Source organism: Cottoperca gobio, chromosome 15, assembly GCF_900634415.1.
Source record: "Cottoperca gobio chromosome 15, fCotGob3.1, whole genome shotgun sequence".
Lineage (NCBI taxonomy): Eukaryota > Metazoa > Chordata > Actinopteri > Perciformes > Bovichtidae > Cottoperca > Cottoperca gobio.
In genome coordinates, this window is record NC_041369.1 from 801,934 (window position 1) to 819,738 (window position 17,805).

The following is a 17,805-nucleotide window of genomic DNA, read 5'->3' on the forward strand; positions in this document are numbered from 1 at the left end:
TGAAATATGGCCATATGCAAAAGAAATGTTCAAACCTCACCAAATGAATTGAGTGGTAACCCTGTAAATTACAGGCCGTTAACTGCACAGAAATGACTGCAAGTAATACCAAAGTAAAAGAGACTTTGTAATAAGTGGTTTCAGTATGCACTACAGCCTGGGTGGGCTGCAAGAGACATCAAGCACAAGCTGTGTTAAATAACACACAGCAGCGTCTAATACCTACGCAATATACTACATACAGCTGACAGCTGCCAGGCCCTAAAGACATAATAGGGCTTTATGTTGAGTTACAATGGAGTATGTCTCTGTGCATATGGCAGTATCACTTTGCATTCTATAATGTTTTCCTACATCTTATAATTCACCATAACACACCTTTTCATTTTGTTGTAACACTCTATACAGTTCAACAATACCAAAAGTTTTCTCCCAGCTAATTATAGGATATTAAACTGTCTGTTCAAAATTAAGCTGAGAGGCATGTTGGGAATTCTAGACATTGATAGTTGCTGTAGCAACATTAGGGAATATGTTACATGTTACCATATTATCATTGATCAAGATTGATCCCCCCCCCAAACTCCCAAACCCTGAGAGCTCTAATCAGCCAAATTAAGGGAAACTACTGGTGTGGGTAGACAGTACAGTATATTACTGTGTATGTATAATGGCATCCTTTCTCTTAAACCACTGCTTTTCATAGAACTGATATGTTACTTTTGTCATAATGAATGTAATGTTACTACAGTGCACTTGTTCCACAAGCCTGAATCACTCACCATTCTCCCAGGAATCCCCAAACTTCCTTTGTCACCCTATTGACCAACGCAAATTCAGAAGGGACAAGGGTTAAAAAGAAGGTTAGACTGAAGACTGAAGTGAACTCTCAAAGGGATACCATGACAGTTAGACTTATGGGTTCTTTGCCATTTTCACTACCTGAATGTAATGTCATCTAATTCAATTAATCTAACTTGAATCACATTCCACCAATACATTATTAGAGCAGCAGTTGCTCCACATCACTAACATTGTTAGAATGAATCATTGAACTGATGGGAGCTAATGCTATGGTATCCATTTAAGGACTGGAAACATTTGCATGAGAAGGCTTAGTCGGTTAACTATGCCATGCCTAATGCTGATAATAGAGACTAGCATTACATAACCCCGAGATAGAAAGCAATATGTTGATGCCGTCATGCCCAACCCAAGACTGCTGATACCTTTGAGATGTTTTGAATAATGTTGCAAAGTGAGCGTCAAATATTCCTTACGTTATAGCAAGTGATTGACGGCCATGACACAAACTCTACTCTGACACATATTCAGTTTAAGGCCCTGCACCATAGAATTATGAACGCATGTCTGCACTGCATCATTTGTGTTGCCCTCTTCTATGAGGTCATAATGCATGACTGACTCATGACTGAGGAGACCTTTGGGAGCATTTGGAGACACCTACTTCATGTCCTGATAATGAACTCACAACATCCATCATGGACCTCTCCATGTCTGAGAGATATTCACAGGTTTCACAAGTAATGTTCTACACAATACATTTTAAAGATTTCTTTGAAGATCAATATTATCATAAATATTCACAGCTAAATTAAAGGAATATGCTTAGATTTCCTGAACAATTTTCCTGAACATTTTTTTTAAAGGGATCATCTACAGTTTAAAAAATAAAGGTTACCATAATATGGACTGTACAAGATTATAGATGGATATATTTAAATCTGTAGTACTAATACAGTTGCATTTATTACTGCAGTGCCTTTCATATTGTGGATTGCAACATGGTGCAGGAATACTGAGGGGGTGAGTACACAGTAACCTGATGCCACTGCGTAAATATATAATAAGTTTGAATAAACACCTTTAACACACAACACAAGTGTTTTTAGGAAATCTTGGATCCCACAGTTCTGCTCAAAGTGACACATGTATCAGCCATTGTGGAAAGCAAACACTCGGAGAGAGTAATGTGACAGAAATGCACAGAAAAGCAACTAGTGTATCAATTTATTTTCCTTGACAATTTGACAAAACCTCCTGAGCAGCTCGGTTTAGAACGATAACCAATGACTGTTCAGGGAGGGCTGCATTTGTCCAATCAGATGTGGGAGTGGTTCGTGTTGATATCTGAGTAAATTGTAAACTGTTAATCTTCATCTCAAGCAATATAGCCATGGAGTCATGCTAAACTAAGGGCTGGTGTTGCCCGGCAGAAAGCAAATGTAACAGAATATAACCATCAGTGTTAATTAAGATATGGTGCCTTGCTTTCTCATGGTAATCAAACTATCAGCTCACATCTCGTCCGTGTTGACGTATGTGTATATTCAGCTGTTTTCAGTCCTGAAACTTCAGAAATGCTGGTATCTCTGTCATTAGTATGTGTGTTTTTTTTAAAGCCTTTAAATACTATCAGGACACAGCTGGGCTCTTTAAAGCCCTGTCCAAGGTCCTGATGTAAACCAAGGTTTTGGGGAGAATCTGGCACCACCTACAATGGTTTTAATCCAGAGCTGGGGGCTTTACAAAGTGCCTCACTTAATTATTTGCTGTGACCACAAAATACAACCCTCACTAACGTAGGTTTTATAGCCATGAGACGAATAGAGTTCATGGCTCATTCAGTTCATGTGTTGATCATCGCGTTGACAAACACATTGCAAAAGGATTTATGCATGTCTTTAACGGTGTAATGTCGAGGTGTCTGAGGCATATTTACAACCTGAGCCTCAGCTGGACCCTAGACTCCGACCACACACACACACACACACACACACACACACACACACACACACACACACACACACACACACACACACACACACACACACACCACACACACACCACACACACACACCTTGGTCCACCTGCATGTAAATATAAGTTGTGTGTCTCAGAGGGAACAATGTGTTTATGATCATCATATCTGTAGGGTCTACCTCCTTTGGTTATAGAGACCTATAATGCCACATTCTGAAATAATCACATTCTATGGAAAACATTGCTCTTTCCAAAAACCACATCCTCCCGTCCCCATTCAGTCAAAGACCGCTCATGATTTAATTTCCCGCTGCTTGACAGGTGTCATCAATCACAGATCCTGGAAGGACTTTCATCCTCACTTTGACTCAAACTGGCAGGGAAAGGAACATGTGAGAGAACATGGGACCGGACTCTGCTTGAGACTGTTTTATGGACCTGTGAGCCAATGTCAGAACCAAATGGGCTGGTTGTAACTGGCTACCCAGGACAGAGGTCAGATACGAGATGGCCACCTGTTGTCATGATAGGAACCATGTGGGTTTAGCATGTTGAGGAGGAGAGTGTTAGACTGAACAAAAAGGCGTGGTAGGATTGCTAAAAACAGAAGCATTTTATTCAAGCTGTAGAAGAAATAGGGACAGAATTTGAATTAAAACAACCAAGACACCATGACACGATCCAGCCAACAGCTCATGGTGTTATTGATGGATGGCGTTAAGGTATTAAAGCTATAAGCACTTAGTTTTACTGCTGTATTGACATCTCTGAGGTTTGTGATCTGAGAAGTGATCATATAAAGAATTTAGAATCAGATTGTTTGAGTCATTTTAATTCACAGTTCATCATTCATCATGACACAGTGACGAGCCTTCGATGGATGCACAGGGTTCAATGCAGCCCTGTTTCCTCAACATTACATTAATTTGTAACTGATTTGCAAATGTGTGTGAACGTAAACCTGCCTACATAACTTTTTTGATCACATTTATTGAACAAATCTAGAAAATATTATCAGTCACATAAGCCTGTAAACATACCAATATTCACTTATTTAACCGAAAACCATGATCTTTTCCTAGCCACCAAGTGTTTCAGTAGTTTAAACCTGATGAAGAGTCTGGTATTCATATCCTTTTCTTTAAAGGGGCACTTTGTAACTTTAATTGCAAGATACAGGTGCATGTGTAGAGTCACTTTAAAGAGAGAGTAAGGGAAGCAACTTTGAAACTGCAGCTGTGGAGCTCATGGCCACGAGGGCAACAATTATCTTCATGGACCAAATATCCTCCATTCTTCCCACTCTCTTTCAAATGTGTTTTTCTATACTTTTATTTTTTTATTATTACAAGGTCCTAGTTTTGTTACATTTTGACTCAGGCAGCTGCCCAGTTGGTAATCCAGTTTTGATATTATAAACTACGTTAAGTTGTGAATGGTTGTGGGGTCCTTGATGGGCTTTATGGTGCCTTGTTGTCCCGGGATGATGGGTCTATGCTCAGCGGTCTTGACCTGATCCAGACCTTGATACACCGATGGTGTTATTGCCTTCATGATTTTCTTCATTGTCTTCATCTATTTCTCTACATACTCTGTTTTATTTGTGTGTGTTATTTGTGTGTGTGTTTGTGTGTGTATGTGTGTTTTATATATTGCATGTATGTATTGTATATCCAGTGGCTAGAGAGCGGACCGTCCACTAATTGGAAGATTGGCAGTGCGATCCAGTCCGCATGTCAAAGTGTCTTTGGGCAAGATACTGAACACCAAATTGCTGCCAAAGGCTGTGCCATCTGTGTGTTAGTGTGTGAGAATGAGCATTTAGATTAGATGCTACAAGCTACTCACATATGCAGTATATTTACATACACTTACATGACTGAGAGTGAGCGTAATGGAACCACAAACAGAAAACAACAGTTAGCTAAAATTAGCCACTGAAACTATTATACTTGCCACGTACGGAAGGTCTGCTAGGGTCCATGTAACGTAAATGTCCTCATCAGAGGGTGTACGCATGCGGTCTGTGTGGATGTCTGTAAACGGTAAAAGTGGTGGCGTAGTGATCCACTGCGCGTGTGTTGAAAGTGCCCTCAATGCGGCATCCAAAAGGTATAATAATGAAACTGCTACACGTCTGTGGTTTCCCCAAATCTCTATGTCCTCAACCCTCTCTGTCCTGAGACCCTCGCAGCGGCAAGGAAAATAATATCTGTATACTGACTTATATAGCTATAGAACTATAGCTATTGTATGATAGAACTGCTGGATATTTATTTTTAATAGATTTCACAATATATATGATCATTAAAAGACTACTCAGTGGAAAGCAGGCAAGAGATCAATACTGCAGTGATAACTGTTTGCTCATGCAACTACTGTATATAGAGCCACACAAAGACACAAGTTAAAAAGACAGTTACCGGAAAGCCTGATCGTCCAGGAGGACCCTGAAAAGGAGTGAGAGAAAATTGGTACAAAAAGGAAAGAGTAAATTTTACAGATAAAGTTAACATAATGACAAATGGCTGCATTGAACCAGACCAGAATAAAATAAACTGGGGAGACTTGAAGTAGTAACTATCTTAGGCCTTGTCCACATGTACACTGGTATTTTTGTAAACACAGTTTCTTCCTCCTTCAGTTTTCCCGTCTACACTTCAACACTGAAAATGAAGTTTCAAGAAAATCTTCATCCTGGCCCAAAGTTTCACAAAAGCTCTATTCAGTGACCAAAAACGCTGTTTGGGTGTGGACAAAAGGCCAAAATGCAAGAAAATAATATGTTCCCAAATATGTAATTTTTACAAAGAAAACGTGTACGTGTGGGCTAGGCCGTATCTGGTTTATTTTGGCCATTTCAGGTCAGTGACAGCGCACACAAAGAACACTGCGGATGTAATAACATGCTTCTTTAAATTCTAGTCAACAAGCATTCAGTGAATCATATTTTACCACACAAGATTTGAAAACAAAAAAACACAAACCGTTTCTTAATTTCACCACAAAGACTCATGCAAAGGTTGTTTTTGGAAGAATGCATGCTGGAAGTCCTTGTTTCTACATAACAAACGCCATTCAAAACTCCTAACTGACATCACTCAACCTGAGTACCTTGTTAATACGGATATGACAAGAAGTTAGCATTGTGGCTTCCATTAAAAAGCTATGTTCCAAGTTCTAAGAACGAGAAGGAGCTCATTGTCAAAAGTCAAGTGTGTGCTCTTTTCATTGAGCGAGCGGAACACAAATGCTTCTTGGGTGAGCTAATTGCTTGGAAGTCAAAACAGGAACTCTCAATCTTTTCCAAAAAGCTGCTTCGGCATTGACGCTTTGCTGAGGAGAATGATAACTGCATGCTCTTAATGCTGCCATTTCATTAACCGTCCAGTGAGAGTGCTGCAGAGATAGAGAGAGAGAGAGAGCGAGTGTGTGTGTGTGTGTGTGTGTGTGTGTGTGTGTGTGTGTGTGTGTGTGTGTGTGTGTGGGGCAACTTCTGGGCAACAGCAGTACCTCTCACGTCAGTAATCCTGGATGGAAGGAAAGTCAAACCTTCCTCAAAGGCCTTGGTTACTGGTGTATTGATGTTTGTTTACAAATGTCTATTTTAAAATGTAAATCACTTTCTTTGTTCTATATATCTTATGAGGACTCAGGTTAATCTTGTGACCTCTTGTAAGGTCCCAACACTCAGGTTGGGAAACAATGAACTGATGAGTGAATAATATATTTGTTTAAAACCATCCATCCATCGTCTACCACTTATCCGGGGGCAGGTCGCGGGGCCAGCAGCTCCAGTAAGGAACCCCAAACTTCTCCGGGCCACATCCGCAAGCTCCGACTGGGGGATCCCGAGGCGTTCCCAGGCCAGTGAGGAGATATAATCTCTCTACCGAGTCCTGGGTCTTCCCAGCTGGACATGCCTGGAACACCTCCCTAGGGAGGCGCCCAGGTGGCTCCTTACTAGATGCCCGAACCACCTCAACTGGCTCCTTTCAACGCAAAGGAGCAGCGGCTCTACTCCGAGTCTCTCACGGATGGCTGAGCTTCTCACCCTATCTCTAAGGGAGACGCCAGCCACCCATCTGAGAAAACCCATTTCGGCCGCTTGTACCCGCGATCTGGTTCTTTCGGTCATGACCCAGTATGATCCGTATGTTCAGCATATTCCAAACAATCTTCACTTTGATAATAACAGGCATTCAACTGTTCCTTTTCCTTCAATGAAGCTACTGTGAATGAAACTCAACACATCTTACATAATGTTCACATTAAACGTCTTGCAGCCTTCCCTTTCTATGCAGGCATTTAATATCCCAACAAAGACATCAGGAAGTGTTGAATACTGTTGTTAGTAGCTTAACATTAACCAAGCAAAGGAGAATGACTGGAATTACTCCATATGACGAATTGTTTTTTTCACGCCTCAGGCTTTGTATGGGAATTTACAGTACATCATCTAAACACTTTTGAAAATAGAATTTCCCTCATAGTCCCTCTCCAAGAAGGCCTCATTATAAGGGCCATGATGCAGAACACATCTTAAGGCCCTTAACACTTCAACATCCGACTTTGATAAATCACTTTGCAGATTAATTAAACATGCAGTGAACCTTGCTTTTGGGGGCCAGTGCTCTTTTGGGTCTTGGGCCATGGGACATTTGTACACTTTGCCTGGTTGGCCTTTTGTGAAAGTTGTGCATTTAATTATGTTGTGGAGAAACTATGAGGAGGTTTGAGAAGTTTCTAAGGATTTGACACATCTTTGTGCAGTGATAGTGATGTTGTGGATGGATAGTAGAAAAACAGTAGCTGTGTAGCACGTGATAGAAATGTACTTGCATTTCAGTTTTCAGGGTTCTGGGTCAGTATGGCTGGTGCTTGACTATCCAGATGAGCATTATTTATACTAAATCAGGCTGGCAGTCAGAGGGCAGTGCACAAAGGTGCATGACCAGGTGCTGAGTGTGAACATGCTGCACATAAGTGCCAGCCGGAAGGAACCCTTAACTAGAATTACACAGTAACCCCAACATGTGGCTCTCATTTAGAGTGCTGCTGAATGAATGAGAAGGCAGGGAGAGGATGGTGGGTGAGGGGTATATTTGGTCATCATATGTGAGATATATGGTCCCCTGGGTACTCCCTAATAAACCCAAGAACATTATGATCATCCACTACTGGTTTATTAAATGTTCCCAGAAACATCCAAAAGAAAATTGGGGATGCAGCCTTTTGCAATTATGAACCAAAGCTATTGAACACTTTACCTGCAGACATTAGGGAGGCAAGCTCGCTCAATATCTTCAAAAGTAAGCTAAAAACATATCTTTTTACTTTAGCCTTTTAATAGTGATATTTCATGTATTTTTACTTTAGCCTTTTAATGGTGATATTTTATATCTCTTTACTTTAGCCTTTTAATGGTGATATTTTATATCTCTTTACTTTAGCCTTTTAATGGTGATATTTTATATCTCTTTACTTTAGCCTTTTAATGGTGATATTTTATATCTTTTTACTTTAGCCTTTTAATGGTGCCACTTTAAACTAATTTAAATGATTTCATACATTTTTGCCATGCCTGGTTTAACATTGAATGTGTAAAGGTAACTGAGATGAATCTCAGAGTGTGTATTTTTGAAAAGCCTGAGATGAAATAGACTGTTTTACCACGGGAAAAAGAGGAAGTTTCTCAGATAAATGTGTATTGGAGAAAAACTGGCTTTAACCAAAAGGAGTAAACCAGTTGAAAGGCCACAGGGGCGCATTGTTGATCTCATGCTTTCAAAATATGGCTCTGATAGTTTAAAACATTTACAAGAATGGTGTGATGAATGTGATTTCCCGGCAGTAGGGTCGTTAAGTACGGCACAGATAGAGAAACTAGGCATGAATTCCAATGTTATTTTATACTATTTTAATTCTGCTATTTTAATTCTGCTATTTTAATTCTGCTATTTTATGCTATTTTAATTCTGCTATTTTATCTGCTTTTTTAATTCTGCTATTTTATACTATTTTAATTCTGCTATTTTAATTCTGCTATTTTATCTGCTATTTTAATTCTGCTATATTATATTATTTTAATTCTGCTATTTAATCTTCTATTTTGTACTATTTTATCTGCTACTTTATCTGCTATTTTATCTGCTATTTTATCTGCTATTATATACTATTTTAATTTGGCTATGTTTATAAAGGTACTTCAGACTCATTTACATCAACACTGTGATTATTGTACTGTAAATGCTCTTATTCTGTCTATTCTTGTACTAATTGTTATGTTTTTGCTGTGAAGCACTTTGGGCTGCAATTCTTGTATGAAAGGTGCTATACAAATAAAGCTTATTATTATTATTATTATTATTATTATTATTATTATTATTATTATTATTATTATTATTATTATAAGAGTACCCAGGGGTACCTCCTACTCAATAAGAAGTGAGTTGGGACGTAAAGGAGATAGGTTTGATTTATTCCATTCTTATGGCTATTATTTTACTCAGAAGCTGACTTTGGTGTTACCCTACAACTGGACTTGAATACAAACACACAAAAAGAAAACATTAGTCATTAACTGTCAGTAAATAAGGCCACCTCCTTTTGTGTAGCTAGATTGAATACTTGTTTGAAATGGACATTGCAAATTGTGCTTGTGTTTTACATTTTTGATTGAAAACTTGTAAAGGACCCCTGTTGGTATTAGAGGGGATTTCCAATTGTCCCTGATTAAAGTGTGTACCATGCTCAGGAATATTAGTCATACAATAACTTCTAATAAATCTCCTTTGAGGGAATGGATGTGTTCACCAGAAGGATTCCAAAAGGTGGCAAGCCACATTTCTTTTTACATTTCCCTATGGGTAAGTACTTCAAGGACAGATAAGTGAACTAACAATGCTGGTTAACGTCAATCAAGCTTTTAATCTCATACTGGCAATTGTAATAGCTGATATGCTTTATCTGTAAAAACAGAAACAAGAAGAAGGATCAGAGCAGGATTCATAACAGCTGAATCATTTCAATAGAATTGCTGCAACCATAAAATGTATTCTTGAAGGAGAAGTTAATTTGCGCAGAACTTGGAAATTTGCATTGTTAACCAATGCAAACCATCTTGATAGTGCTGGCCATTGAGAACACACCATATTACTATCAACTGTGTTGATCCAATTGTATACAACCATGCTCTGTCAAATAATGAATTGCTCCACAAAACAAATTTTGTCTTGTTTGCAGTTAGTCTTAAGACTAGAGTTCATTCCCAAACTTTAAGCACCACCTACTTCACTTGGACATTCAATTTAATTTTGTTGTGCTTTTTTCTGGTGTGACTGGGCATGAAAGGTACTTTGACAAAGCAGAACCACAACCTTTATGCTTCCTTAGTATTCTTCAGCCTTATCAAGGTTTGTTTGGCTTATCATACTGTATCTCAAGCAAGAAGTAGGAGCCATGTGGAATCTGATTGAGTTTAAAATGCTCAGATCCTGTCGAGATGGAAGTTTAGTGAGAGTGGAAAATCTGCCTCGATGTCTGACCTCATGTACCTTATAACTTCCTTTGTAGGAACTATCCCTCAAAGTTTCCAAGGAGGGATATTTGGCACAGGTGATTTTAAGACTGACACGGCTCCACAAAAGTCAAACTCATAGAGGCCAGATGTTTGGAAACTTTGTGCCATCTATCGAGGCGCAGGAGTCAGGAGGTTTTCCTTTTAACCAGAGGCTTGATTTCAACAATTTGCATGCATTAAACCAAAGATGTGATCCACTTTTCCTGTGTGTGCAGAGTAGCTGAAACCTATCCCAGCATTCAGTGGGCAAGAGGCGGAAAGGTCTCTAGTCTGTCACACGACAGACCAACAATGATTCACAGTCACAATCACTCCTACATTTATAAGGAAACCCACACAGAAATGGGGAACATGTAAACTTCACACAGAAAACCCCCAGCTGGCTGTAAAGGTTACTGTGCTAACCACTGTAGTAAATCACCACTTACTGATTACTTTTAGAGGCCAAATTCACACAGTGAATGCTAAACACGGGAAGACTTACATGCTTTGTAACAATCAGAACTGTGTAGACAATTTAAAGCATATTAGAACCATACAATATATAAAACATTCGGTCTATGGGAAAATAAAATAATTATTAGTTATTAATTATAATGAGCCTTATAAAAAACACTGCATACTATCACTGCATTCAGACAAGGCAATACTGTAAATTGGCATAAGGTATGTTCCAGCGGACTTTGCAGTTCATCTACTTCATACCAAAGTGCAAAAATAACCAGTCACTTTACCACATGCAGGTCACACAAGGCGTCTGGTCTACTTACTGGAGGTCCTGTAAGACAACAAGAAAGAGAAAACATATTTAGACATACATACAACATACATCAGGTCTCAAGCAGTTGCCTGGCTGTTTATCCAGCCAAGACCTTAACATGTTTCAGAAACATTCTCAGCAGCCTCTGTGTATTTTATTTTGTTCAAGAGGAAAGCAGAAATGTACACTTTGTAGAACACTTCAAATAACAACAAAACACAGCTAACCTGGGCCATATTTTCATAGACACGTTCATGTTCAATCGTTGAGCTATAAAGCAGAGTATCAACACCCGAATTTCAGGGGTCTCGATTATCGTGCATCTAAAAAGCTCCATGTGTGATCCCCTGGGACTGCTAGAGTAAAACCTGAACACACGTCACTGCCCTGGCAGCGATGAGACTGATGAAAGGACAGAGAAAGCGTAGCCTGAGACGGGGATGAACAGAGGAACAGCATTGTTCCTCAAAAAGAAATTGCACAGCGTGTAGTCCAAATCTTTTCTTCATTCCTGTTTCCATGGAGGGTTTTGGTGCCTTGAATGTCTAAATCATCCAATCCTTTTCATTGAGTACCGCTAAAATTAAGCAATGTCTCTCTTTGGGACCCTCAGTAGAGGTTTTCGTCATCTTATTCAAACATGCGTGTTTGGGCACTTCTGACATATTTGCATTGAGCATGTAATTTACATACTCCATGCTCCAGTTGGGTTGTTGTTTATTTTACCTTGTCAAATTACTGACACACGACAAAGTTGTACATTATTCAAATAATGTGTTTCCACACATAATAGTTATTCAAGTTATATAGTAGAATTGAGAAACTGTCAACTGCAGACTTCAGCTCCATTTGTTTGAAGTACTTGTGTGTCCTTAAGTTAAGTAAAAAACAATTATGTGCTTCTGCTCATGAGGAAATGGAAAAAAGTGCTGAGAAAACAGAAGTTCTTATTTTTGCTCGAGCTTGCTTCCTAAAGAAGATGGAATTTCTGAGTTATGTTTCCTCTTCTGGTGAATCTGCCCTCTAAAATCAAGGTGCCACTTTTGACCAGATATTGACTCCTAAACATCTGAAGAACATTGCTAAACTTAGGCCCATTGTGTATCAAGCGGAGATTCATCATTCATGATCATTCATCATAGAGCATGTATGCTTATCTATACTCCCTCTTCACCTGTCTTGGCTTGCAGTCACACTGAAAACAGTGCTGCCCTAAAGCAATGCAATACAAATATTTATAATATTCCCTGACTTGATTTTAAAACTCTGGGAAGTTATTATAAACTGTAGTTGTACAGCATTGATGTTACAAAGTAATCCACCATGCATATTGTAGTTTTGTTTTAAAACTAAAGGTCCACTAACAGTATTGGTATAATTGTTGGTGAAAACCCTCAATAACGTGAAATCCTCTTCTATAAATGACTCAAATGTCATGTGAATATATTGAGTAGCTGGGTTTATTAGTATCTCCAGACAGGGAAACCTTATCAAAAACTCGACCCTGTTTGGAAGTTCAGATTACGTTAGGCTCAGAAACTCTCATCAAAACATACGGGAGCAACAGACAACCCATGACTCACAGTCAGTCCCGTAGAATAAACCTTTCATAAAAAAACAATATGCTTCCCCTTAACCTTATCAGGAGCTCAATGAGGTCTTAGGACAAAATCAATTACTGCTGAAGCCAGACAGGGGCCACTAAAGATGTTGTTACGTCAATAACAGCAAAGTGTGGAAAATCACTAATGACAAATCTCTTCTGTGAAAGGTCAAATGAAATCCCCGGCTTTATCTTCTAAGCAGACTGGTCCGTCACAGCCTGGAAGCCTGTTGTCAGATCAATTTGTTCACTTTGTACTCTCATAAAATAAAAAGCAGCTGGAACAAGGAAACGAGACAGTACAGGGGAGGCAGGGATTTTATGGACAACTTAAACAGGTAAGAATATGAATTAAGTAGTTGCTCAGAGTTTTAGTTTTGGGTAACAGTCAAAAGATCTATCATAAATTGTACTTAGATTTCCTTAAACCGAGGAAAAGACATATTTAAGAGAGGCTTAGCATGAATGATTTAATAAAACTGACCAGTGGCAGTGCAGAGCATTCGGTCACTCAAAGGATTGCTTTGACATGAGCAGAAACATCTAAGAGTAACCCTTGATGCAGGCACATCGTTCTTTTGCTGTGGTTCCTGTTGCATCTTTGGATTTAGTACCATGGCTGCCACCATTGTACCCCTGAGCAAGGTACTTAACCCTGAGTTGCTCCAGGGAGACTGTCCCTGTAGTTAGTTCACTTTAAATTACTCTGGATAAGAGATTCTGATAAATTACCTGTAATGAAATATTGTGTGTTGTTTGCTGATTGGGAAAGTGCTGTTTTCACCACAAAGCAATGGGGGCAATCAAATGTCATAGCAAAAGTGCTTTACAGTGAAACTACAGGTGATGTTTATTTGCATTCTTGCAATACAATACAGTACAATCTCTTACTAGTACTTTTAAACTTTAACTTGACAGAATCTCAGAGTAATATGATCTAATTTACTGTAAATGGAATACTACAGCAAATATTAGACTTTCCTGATGAAGACAAATAATCTTGTCAATCTGATTACATAATGGTCCTCTAACTTTCATAAATGTTTTAGTCATCTCCATAATCGTAAGGTCCACTGGACATGGACAGTTGACAAACACAGAGCCTGTATTTATGATATGCACACACAATGGTAGGCACTATAAGTTTGAACCAACACGTACTATCTTACTTGTTACACAATATAAACACCCACAATCTTATAATTTTTGAGTTTTCTGTTATGAGATGTGATCTGCATAACTAAGTTTCAGTTGCAGCAGGACATGTGCTCCAGTCAGTCCTGCAGTTGTTATCAACTCCCTTAAGGGTAAGCTTAAACCTTCCCTGAAAGCAATATTGGAGAAAGCAAAATTCCTGTTGCATTCTGGGCCTGCCATCACATCCTGTTGGCTGGGATCCCTCACTCAAGGGACATACTGCAGAGCACCAAAGGCCCTTTGGAAGGCCTGAGGGAAGGGGGTTCAAATATAGCGCATGAGTGGCGCCTGACAGGGGGCTGCAGAAGCAACAGCTTTACATGCAACAAGCAGTGGGCACAGCATGAAACAAACGTTATACTTGTAAACACACACACACACACACACACACACACACACACACACACACACACACACACACACACACACACTAAAAGGGAATTTGCTTGACTGCATTGATGTCATGTATTCCAAGTCCTCTCTCTGCTGAGCTTAAGTTAAAGCTGTCTAACTATTGCTAACACCTGTTGTTTCTGCTTATGTAAGAGCACTAGTTAGATGTGGCCGGAAATGGAGATTTGATATTGCATGCCAACATGCAAAGTCATGGATGTACCCCCTGTCCTGCTCCTATTAGTCAGTCCTTTACTCAACATGACATTGCATGTTTTTAAAGCAATTATGCAGGTAAATGTCTAGGACATTTTGCTATAAAAGCAAATTATATACATTTAATGAGGAGTATGCTAAACTCTCCAAAAAAGTTCTCCAATATTTAACTAGAATACTTTCACCTGCATCTGCAATAATTCTAAACCTTCACAACCATAATAATGGCTTTCTTTACCTTTTGTGTTAAGTAAACTGGTGTGGTTGGCAGGTGATCTGCCATCTTGAGACTATCTCTGTCCCAGCGTATGGATCCAGGAATAACCTGTGGAATTTCAGTTCTGAAATTATCCAGATCCAAAAACCCACACAGCCTCATTGACCCCTGCTCTCTCAGATTCCCCTGCTTCTCCAGTTGCCCTTGTAAATACACAGCAGCAGCCGGTGCAAATGTTTTGGGTGCCAGGCTTCCTTTTGGTTAACTGAGTATTGAGGCTAATGCAGCCAATGTGTTGAACTTCATTTTCTTTTTAAGATTAGTGGGAGAGTTGGCTCCGACAAGTCATCACACTTAAGCAATAAAATAGGTATTGTATCACCTTCCAAAACAACACGTATGAGTTGTCCAAAAATAACTTGTGCCTTTGAATCCAGTAAGGCATAATCACATGGGTCTACTGTCGGTCACAGGATGGAGTACGACAAGTAGATGTAGTTCAAATGGGAATAAACTCGGCACAAGAATCATTATTCTGGGATTGGGACGGGACAGAAATTGGGAATGGGATGGGACAGGAGTGGAAATCCAGGATGTGCGACATCCAACAGTAGAAGTGTTCATTTATGTTCTGAGTGTCCAAAATTGAAGGTAGGGCAAAAACACTGAATACAACAAACTGAGACCCTTAAAGTTGCATAAAGAATGATTTAGCAGTTCCTCTCATCTAACAAATGAAAGGGTTATGTGTTAAGCTAATGACATTACAGTGCAAACACTGCCATAAAGAGTTCAATTTGACATTTTATTGTGTTGGAATTAAAAATGATCCATGCGGCAAAGTGTAAAGGTCTTCAGTAGAAACCTCAGATACTTCCTCAATTCTTGAGGTCAAGGAATTTAAATGTGACAGAGAGAAACTGTATTTGGGATTTATGGTGCGTTCCATTTGTACTGGGGAGTCGGAAATAGGAGCTGGGAATGACGTCACACCCAAATTGACTGTGTGCAGCAATTAGCGCTGATCTTTGTAAATTTCACCTTTTGAGTTCCTTTGAGAACTCCACGTCTGCTTTTTGTCTCATTTGTGAAAAAGCTGCACAATCCTTTTGAGAATTTGCCTCTGAGAGTATACGTTTGGTGGTACATGGCTTTCTGCAGGACTAATAGGGGACACTTCATCCTTTATATATTCACAGCAGATAAAAGCTGTGCTGGTCTGCAACACTGTTGTAATTTGGATTTATTGAGATTTTTCATTGTAAATCAGACAGCTTGGACCAATAAGTAGCCTGATGAGTTAAGCAGGTGGTGTGACGTGATCTTGAGATCTTAGTCGATGTTATACAAACTCAATTCACCCTGAAGTCAAAGGTTTCATTTAGTGATGGTGACAGGACAGTGACAAGCCTGTTTTCATTGTCAGCAGAGCATGTCCAATCACCTTCACAGCCATGCATTAATCACTTGGCTCTGAAGATAAAGTCGTTCAAATTTACAGATTTATTTTAGGGGAAAGAAATAGCATGCTATGTAAATTCACTTTCACACTTGAAGGTGTTCCAGCTGCAGTTATTATAACAGTGGAGAGGACTTACTGAGGGGTGTGTATCTATCAAAGGATACAGCTAAATTAACTTTTGCACCCCACTTATGGGGAGGAAAAAAGACTCCCCCTCTTATTGAAATCTGGAAAAATAATTGAATTACACACACACACACACACACACACACACACACACACACACACACACACACACACACACACACACACACACACACACACACGAAGGCCTTCTGTTTCCAAATGAAAAATGTGAGACAGCTTAGGGAGACAAGTGAGGTTAGTCTGTTGGAAAAATACAAGTGTACGGACCTCTCCTTGCTGCATCCACAGGGGATTAATAAACCCTGACAGCATCGATATTGGGTTCAGAGTCCTCCATAAAAAAAGCATTAATTGGGACAAACTTAGAGTTCATCAAAGACCATTTCCCCTGTTCCTTTCCAGCCGGTCCAGTCAAAAGAAGAAATTTCCCGAGCAGCAGACAGCTCAGCAGACGGAGTTAGGACAAAGGCTCCCATTCTTTATCCTCATTCTCTGCATAATAACTATATACAAGACAGCGCAGCCATTCCCATGGAGCCATTAAAGATTTGTTGCCTTGTAAAACATAAAGTCACAGCTTAAAAGCTGCCTGTGATTTCTTTGGCTACATGCTAACCTGATACTCTAAAAAAATGTCAATTGTGAAGAAAAAAGAGCATGCTAATATGAAAAGAAGCTTTTCTAATACTGCTGAAAAGCCGCTTGTAAACTCTGGGAATGATATTGCTTTGGCTGTCGGTCAGAGGGTGGACCTCCACATCCAGTAAAATTTCCTCCATGTCATTTATTTTGAAGAGGGAAGTGCATTGCCAAAGGGTTTCATACGGGGAAAATTATTTTGCATCAATAGCCTCTGTGGGATATGACACCTTCAGAGCCCAGACTGAGGAGCCAATATGCTTTAGGGTTGGGAACAACACACCATTGGACTGATGATATCTCCATGTGCAGACTGTAAAAGTACCGTTGTGCAGGACTTCTGCATTAAATCAATTAGAGGCCAAATAACCTGCCCTGTATTATACAAACAGCATCTAATTTCATTAAACCCTCCCCAGCTGTTTTATGTCATTCCTGTCAATCTCAGAATGGGAAAATGAAAGAATGTAGTTGTTTTGCTCTCGATTCCAAATTCTTTTGTAGGGAGACTGGAATGTTTTCCAATAGGCCTCAGACCACAAAAAAACAATGCTAAACCTGGGATTAAATAATTACAGAGCAGCTCGTACAGCAGATCACTACAAAAACGACATTGTACCTTTGCCAGACAAGCCACTATTAACCTGACTCAACGATTATTCTCTGAAATTGCTCTCAGGAGGCGGAACATGCATGCATTAAAACACTTCCAGTGCTCCCCTCCAGTCTGGACAGAAGACAAGCTTCCTAATCCAATTCATGGCCATGAGTGGGACTGAAGTAGAGAAGTATAACTCATACGTTT

At 39.5% G+C, this 17,805-nt stretch overlaps 1 protein-coding gene across 2 annotated transcripts in view; it reads right to left on the reverse strand.

The window, feature by feature from the left end:
* Positions 1-17,805, reverse strand: part of col13a1 (collagen, type XIII, alpha 1) — a 118,579-nt gene that overhangs the window by 59,141 nt on the left and 41,633 nt on the right. For both annotated transcript variants that reach the window (XM_029450478.1, XM_029450477.1), the window contains exons 3-4: positions 11,137-11,144; positions 5,208-5,234 (exon numbers count right to left, since the gene is read on the reverse strand). In XM_029450478.1, coding sequence (XP_029306338.1) covers positions 5,208-5,234; positions 11,137-11,144 — 35 coding nt within the window. The remainder of the gene's footprint in view (positions 1-5,207; positions 5,235-11,136; positions 11,145-17,805) is intronic.